General features: G+C 33.5%; 1 protein-coding gene across 1 annotated transcript in view; it reads left to right on the forward strand.

The window, feature by feature from the left end:
- GTDC1 (glycosyltransferase like domain containing 1) overlaps positions 1-8041 on the forward strand; it is a 261970-nt gene extending 253929 nt beyond the window's left edge. Inside the window, 4 exon segments of the mRNA XM_069472992.1 lie at positions 1452-1522; positions 2226-2317; positions 7122-7175; positions 7177-8041. Of these exon segments, the coding sequence (XP_069329093.1) occupies positions 1452-1522; positions 2226-2317; positions 7122-7175; positions 7177-7206 (247 nt within the window). The 3' untranslated portion in view covers positions 7207-8041.
- The last annotated feature ends 369 nt before the right edge of the window (positions 8042-8410 follow it).

The following is an 8410-nucleotide window of genomic DNA, read 5'->3' on the forward strand; positions in this document are numbered from 1 at the left end:
GCTTTTCAATTGGCACAGCATTTTAAACCTGAATGTCTGCATATTTTCTTTTGGTCCATAAAGAATATCACTGGTTTGTATGCTCAAAACTTTTGTTAATGTTTTGTAATGCAATCACAGAGTAGTTTATAGCTGTGCCTGTAATAAGCATTTCTATGTGTACCGTATGTATGTAGGGAAAGATATTAGATATTAGTTTGGATTATGAAATTCATAATTGGTAACTAAAATCTGTGCCTTCCCACTGTGTTACCTTCTGATTTCTATCAGTTCTCATGCAAAACTTTAAAACTCAGTATTTTTCCAGAATTTGCAGCTCAAAGTAAATACTTTTCATTTAAACTAATTTCAGTTAACATAATAAAATAGGGAAAACATCACCCACTAAAAACAGCTTAAATTGCATGTACTTTGTCACTCTAAATAAACAAGGTAAACATTGACATGACTTCAAATTATTCTTGGGTTGAAAAAAATCTGCAGTTCAAAATAAATTTTGCCTTTGGTCAACATGTTGGATGCAATTCAAAGTTTCTCAAAAAATAAACATATTTTAAGGAGTGTTTTGAATTTCACTGCATAATTTCTAGCCAACAGAAATGACAGTGGTATCTTTAAAGTTTATTACATGTCAGATCAATAGCCATTATGCAGGGCTGACACAACCCCCGAGATGCAATACCTTCCTTCTACTTAACCCTTAGTACTGTGATCCACTGTGACGTGAAGAAAAACTTCCCCTAGGTGGTCCGGGGGAAATCTCCTCACAAAGTGAAACTTTCACGTTTGTTTAATAATAAAAATATTCTTTTCTGATAAAATGGAAAGTGAGCTGAATTTTTAATCAAGAAAGCAAAATGTTCATTAAAGTAATCTTCCTGAGAGTCTTTCAACAAAGGGGGAAGAGTTTTATATTCTGCATAATAACAAATTGTTTTGAAGCATGAGCTTAAAATGAAAATGCCCCATTACAACAGATTGTAAATTTTTTTTCTGATGCTTTTAAAAGTGGCTCAGTCATTTCTACGACTACAGTGCTAAAGTTAAGTATTTGCTATTTTATTTAAACATTTTTGAAAAATGAACATTCTGAGGCTTTGCAGCATTATTAAGAAAAGCTGTCCATACTTTACCATGTTGTTACATGTGTTTATCTGCTGATTATAAAATGTGTTAAACAGTATTTTAAAAACAAAAAAAAATGCAGCGCTGCGCTTTGATTAATTCAGTGAACAAAACATATGCTGTTGGTTCTGTTCTATGAAATTCATATATGATCAATAAAATCTTTTAAAAGAGCAACTTTGGCTTTTAGGATTGTACTGCCGACCATGATTTTTGTCCCAGTTAGCTCTGGGCTCATACTGTTAACTTAGGCAAACAAAACCACTTTCTGGCTATGATGGTAATAACATCTTTTTAATATATTCTTCTTTCTAAAATTTCTTTAGGTTGGAAGCTGTGTACTGTGGTTGTTACCCACTTTGTCCCAAAGATTTGGTTTATCCCGAAATATTTCCAGGTAGCTGCTTTAATATGTATTCATCTTTGTTGAGATTTAATACATGATTCATGCTAAATTAGAAAGTTTGAAAATAAACTTAGGCAGGAGCAATTGTTTATTTGGCAAGTCAACATGTTAGTGTTAAGGAAAATTTTATGTGTTTTAATACATTAGAGTAAGCTTATATTTACCATCTGTTCTTTTAAGATAACAAAAAAGCAAGTTTTCAAATAGCATTCTTCATTGTTAGCATACACATCCCATAATGATGGATTTTTATAATCAGGTCAGTGTTACTGCAATTGCTTACAGATTTTTTTTTAATGATATACACAGAGAAAAATCAAGGACTGAAAGTCACACCAAATTATTTAAACAATTGACTAGTTAATAATATGCAACTGTTGTACAGGGTACATACAGCGATAGTACCAGTTCTCTGAAAAAATTCTCATCACTAAATATATCACATATGCATTGTGTTGCATTAGAATAATGTATTTTAATCACCCAAAGGAGATGTCTAAACAGCACAACTACACAGTCTTATTTAGCATTAAACATCCTTGTGAGCTGAGGTAACCTTATAAAATCATGCTTAAATAATGTACAACACGAGGCGGCACAGAGCAATATGCATTTTTAATTAGTAAAGTGACTAATATCGAGTGTGTGCTTTGAGGTTTTTGTTTCATTAAAAATGTATCTGTTTTTCCTGCAGCTGAATATCTGTATTCTACACCTGAACAGCTTTCAAAAAGGCTCCAGAATTTCTGCAAGAGACCAGATATTATAAGAAAACATCTCTATAAGGTAGTTACTGAGAAGAGATTTACATGGTATAAATGCCATATTGAAGTACAAAGAAAAATCTTTTAAAAAAAACATTTAATTAACATACTAATGTTTAAAGGAAACATGCTAGGGAGGGATATTAGTTGTTACACTAACAAGGATTAATTAAACTGGATGCCAGTTGTATTAACCTAGGTCTTATGAAATACGTGCACTTAATGCACGGTACATGCTTTTTTTTTAAATTTATTGTTTTCTAAGATGACTGTCCTTTACATTTAGCCCCAAGAGGCTTATAAAAATGAACCTGGATTAATGTAACTCATTAGTTTAAAAGGAAGTAAAGGAAAGATTCTACAATTATACTAATGAGGATAAGCCTTTCTTCCCATCATAATGAAATCTTTAGTCCTCAAAAATTCAGGTGAATGACATTAGTGAAGTTTGGTGTTCATTTTTTAACTACTTTAAAGATGGTTTGCAGGAATCAAGTATTTCCCTTGTCCAGTTTAATCAAATGACATAAAAATCCTCAGTTTGTTTAGATTAGACTGTCGGTCTCATCTCTGAATTGCAAAGGCAAAAGGAAAATAGTATAAATAGCATCATTATTCAGTCCCCTCATTCATTATCTTTTTTTTCCTTGTTTGAATCAAGACTTTCACATTGTTGAAATAACAACACAAAGAGGCTCTACTAAAAGTCTAAGTAATTGAACCAGGATAAATCTGCTTTACTAGTTTCGAAGGTGGCTCTAAGCCATGAGTAATATACCTTTTTATATTCTTCGAATGTAGCATCTTCATTTTATATAAATTCAGTATAGTTTACAATCTAGCAGTTTTGTAATCCAGCATATTTTAATTTTCCTATGTTAATATACAGCCTTCTGCATGAAATACAGTTCTCTGCTCTTTTTTCTCTCCTTTCCCTGTTCATGGCCTAAAATACATATTTACATAGTGATACATCAAAACATGACTTTGTTTCTGCAGGAAACAGTTAAACTTCAAGAAAAAGGGAGAGAACCAAAAATGCAATTTAACACCCAATTTCAAGCTCATTATCTTTCATTGTCTATTAACTTGGCAATGGTTCAGAAGGTAGCTCATAATAGTTTAAAATGCTGACTGAACAGTTCCAGGCTGCAGTATTACTCCTTGAGTCAATACTATTGTATTGTATACATGGGAAGCTTCACAGAGAAAACGGTCCTCCAAGGTTTACCTCCATATTTCCTAATTTTTAAAGTTCAGTAGCAGTTTTGTTTGTATAAAATATTAATCGAATAGTTTCCCATGTGGTAGACTGTCAGAATATGCAGATTATGAAAACTGAGGAAATAGAATGAGTATTGGCATAAATGGATTCATTTTCTATATATGACACAAAGCTATTTTCAATGAGTTCTCAAATTATTGATTTTTCCCCCCTTTGGGTGAAATTTTTGGTGAAGTATTTATAAATTATTTCCATCATCAGAATTTGCCAGTTTTCAGTGTTGCTTCAGATTGGGCCTTATTAACCCTGTTATTCTGCATCTGCAAATTTTTAACCATTTCAAAAGTTACCGCAACAAGTTGCCCCTAGTTAGAAAAGAAAGCAGATCTCCAGTTGAAATATTTTAAAACAGCCACTGTCATAACATAGCTATAATTATTTACTTTACAAACAACTTCTAGAAAAATTCTGAAAGAACGGTAGCTTCGTGGTATGCTATTAATATATCAAATTCTTCCTTATATAGCATAAAAAATAACCTGTACCTTAAATGTTATTTCATTGGGCTAATATATGTTAGTACTTACATATATTTTTAGTGTGCACATCATAAAATCCTCATTCTCAAAGTTTTGTAAATTAATAATTCATGCATAAGCATTCATAAGAATTTATATTTATAATTCATTTTTAAGTATTTTCTGCCATGGATTTTTCTTTTATAAATCTATAAGAGATTTACATATTCACATATGTCTTCATTCATAGATCTTAGTGATATTGTGACTAAAAACTAATCTCAAAAATTAATAAATTACTTCAAAATTATAAGTAATCAAGAGCTTTAGGTTACAATTATTAGGAAAAACTGGCATGTTGCAAGGTACTGAGTTAAAATCACAGCAAGGACCACACATTTAGTTTGTTTGTTGTGATAGGATTCAGAGCCAAAACAAAAAAAAGCATGTCTTCTAAAACTTTATAGTAAAGATACAATAAGTTATGGTAATTTTTCACCTTATGTTTTACAAATAAACACATTTTCAGGTAACATTTGCTTTTACTAAATTCTAGAAAATGATTTCTTCCGAGGCAGTTTTTTACCTACTTTTCTTATGCAATGGAAGAGGATCTTTTGTATGTACTGTGAAGCGAATGTTGAGGGTTATTTTTAGATTTATTTCATTGGACAGTGCTGTTTTGCTTTTATAAAACATATGCTTCTAAGATCTAAAAGGATAGAATGTCACCGAATTCTTTAATTTGTTCCTTTTACATTTTTACACCTTACTCTTTTTTTGTTGTTAAAAGTTTACATTTTAAAATCATTTCGACTTCTTATCATATAGAGTTCACTTTAGGATAAGATTTTTCATATGGATTCACACTTAGAAATTTAATGACTAGAATAAGGCTACTAACACTTGGCTTTCTTCTCACATGAGACATTATACTTTCAATATGAGTGAGAGTTTTGGGGCTATAACTTGAAGCAGAATTTGAAACAGAATGCTAGTAACTGAAAAGCAGAAACAGAATTTACTTTTTTTCTTAAAGTGACTCTTTCTATTACAGAACACTGGGTCCATGACTTCTCACCTGAAATAGTTTCAGACCCGAAATGTTTAAATTCCTCACGTTCACGCAAGTGTGCTCTTTCTCTCTCTCTTACACACACATACACACACATACACATTTTTCTTAGGCTCTTTAGAGAAATCCAATGCATGCAAAAATCAGATGCTTCTTAATAATTTTAAAAATCTAAAACCATTTTCTTAATTTAAAAAAATCTAAAACCGCTTCTTAAAAAGTTTATATCTACAGTTCAATCACTGACTGTAACCTTCTCATACTGTCAGAACATGTCCTTTTTGAGGCCTGGCAGATGCATTGAACACATACCTGTCACATGCATAAAATAGGGAGCTCTTTTATGAATCCCAACTTGGACACAAGTTTCTAGAAGTAATACATAATAAAATAATCAACCAAGGATTGAGTTCCTACACCAACAATAGTTCTTCCTTTCCAACCCCAGCAAGTCTAATACTGTGAAGTTGTATTTTTTTAATCTCACTTTTACTATATGAATTTACTTACTGAAAATTTTCATTAGTTATTTGAGATTAGTGTTTCATGTTTTTAGAGAACCTTGATCATATTTTAAAATAGTATAGAAAAATAAAATTATGGCTATTCCTTTCTTACCAGTATTGAAAATAGCAAAAGGTTACAAATGGGACAGTTGTATAAGGTAGACATCACCCAGACTAACAGAAGAGATTTTCGTTCCCATCCTATTTCTTATTTATTTTTATTTATAAACTGAGTAATATTCTACAATTAAAAGAGAGAGAGATGCCATTCTTTCTTTTGAGTGACCTATAGTTTCTTAAGATTTTTTCAAATGATAGCTGGTGATATTTTTGTTCTCTTCTTCAAGTTCTTTTTGGAGGAGAGAAGAACTTTTCAGATTTCTGCCTAAAACTAATTCCAAACAATGATTAAGCTTACAATTCAGATTCAATGCCCAGAAAAGCCATTTGTGGTTGTCTTAATTATGTCAGGCTATATCTACGCAAACCACAGCCAAGCCACTTTAAGTTTCCTTCAAGAGACTGGTCACTTTATAGCTTCAACTCTAGATGTGAATAAGGTGTTGCTCACTGGTTTTAACATGGCTCCAGAGTCCTCACTTTTTCCCTTAAAATGAAAACATAAACTCCTGTGACATTTTAAGAACTTCTAAAATCTCTCAACTGAGAAAATTAAGGCAAATTCTCAGTCTCTCACTGTTTTCCTCTCTCTCTCTCCCCTGCCTTTCCCTCCCTTCCCTGTTTCCTTCTCTTTATCCCTTCCTCTATTCCTTCTTTGCTCTTTCCCTCGGTTTTGTTTGGTCTAGTGTTCCTTTGATTTGTCTAAAAAAATAAAGGAAAAAACTTCTAGCATCATAGATACTCTTTGGCTGATTAAGATCAGTAGAGGTTTTGGGTTCTTGTCCTTCTCCACTATTCATTCGCAGCCTGACTGTAGGTGATTTTCGTGGCCTCTATATGATTCATCTGTAAACCTGGAAGATTTTTTTTCAATCTTAATAGCATTTTTCCCCTGAGGTATCGCTATAATGAATTAATGAATCTAAACCTGTTTGTAAATGTGAAGCGCTTTATAAATTCCATCTAATACTAATGGCATTTATCTTTGTGTCTTCACCACTTAAAAGTAAAATTTAGATTCGCAAAAACATGTATTAAGAGTGTTGGGTATCTTGTGTTTATAAAAGTTAAAAGTTGGATGATAAACCTCTAATAGCTGTCATCCATAACATAAACCAGGATATACATGTGCAGCAGAATGTGCCCATTTGCAAAAAACAGTAGCCTGTTCCTATGGTTGGAAATCCAGACTCACTGTAAACCAATCAGAACCTGGGATTTCTTGAGGTGATGAAACTCGAGAACCATTTACTTGGTGGCTTTTTGAAATATAATTGACGTAAGTGATGCAGATTTGCAACATAAATTTTCAGCATACTTTAGTCTTTCGGTCATTAATGCTTCTTCACTTCTTTCTCTTCTCTCCCTCCCCCTTGTTACAGGGTGAAGTGGCTCCATTTTCTTGGGCAGCCCTACATGGCAAATTCAGGTCTCTGCTTAACAACAGAACCTAGGGAAGATTTGTGACAGATGGGGCTAAGTCACAAACTTGCAGCCTAAGGCAGAATCTGAAGAACTTTCCAGAGTGTGCCCATATTTACCTGATCAGAGAGAAAAGAAAATCTGCAGAGGAAGCTGAGCCTGGCTGCTTGTCATAGCTGACACAGAGCCATCTGCCACAAACCTGTGGCGGCTTCAGATCTCCAATCCCTGCCACCACCCCAACTCAAATTAAATACAGATTCCTAGAGACGTTATGATGGTTACACATGTCCTCGGCATCACATGTAGGAGACTGTTCAAAAAAAATATGTGGCCTGTTGTATAACCGCACTCATGTATCCCATATGTGGTGCCACATTGAATTTCCGGTTGAATCCGTTTTTATCCTTTGTACTGGATGACATGGTGCCTGAATTCTTTCTTTTCGCCGACACGATGGCAGCCAAACTGCAGCTTCAAACGCTCACACTTGGCTGGGTTTCTACCTAGGTTGCCAGGTTATCATCGGAGCCTTCTTGTGTCCTCAGAGGGCCACAGGGCCTGCAAGGAGGGTCGGAATGCTCCCGGACTAATTGGGCAGTCACCTCGGAATTGTTTGTGGGCAAAGGGCTGCTCTAGCACTTTTCTCTTAGCAAATTAATGACTCTCAGGCACAGGGGTTTTTAAGTGAAGGTATTAATAAGAGGTCTGGCAGGTATTCCCATGATTCACAGAGTTACATTTGCATTTAATTAATCTTAAAGAAAGTTGCAAGATAAACAGCTGTAATTCGGACAAACATGGCAAATACAGTCAGTGGGGCCATCTCGCCCATAAAATGAACACTGAGATACTTGCCTGAATTTTTTGCCAGGGGTAAAAATACTTCTAACAAAACCAGTAATTTTTATATAAATATTCTTCGAAAATATTTGCATCCATCTGCAAATATGATCTTTTCAAGATAAATCACTTATGATTCCAATAGTCAAGCTGCTGTATTTGTTGATGTAAGGATGTTTTGAACAGCTAGATTGTAAAATAAATTTTTAATAAAGTGCCCACTGCAATTTTTAATTAGCATATTCATTTACGTGTAAGTGTGTACATCTATCTGTATGTTCCTCACTGAACGTTTTCCTTGTGACAGAGACAGGAATACAATTGTTTCTTTTCCGGATGAACAAGGATCTGTTTTGCAAATGTTTGTAAGATATTATGACATTTCCAAGATTTTCTTTGCATTCTG

The sequence above is a fragment of the Eulemur rufifrons genome, chromosome 1 (genome assembly GCF_041146395.1).
Source record: "Eulemur rufifrons isolate Redbay chromosome 1, OSU_ERuf_1, whole genome shotgun sequence".
Lineage (NCBI taxonomy): Eukaryota > Metazoa > Chordata > Mammalia > Primates > Lemuridae > Eulemur > Eulemur rufifrons.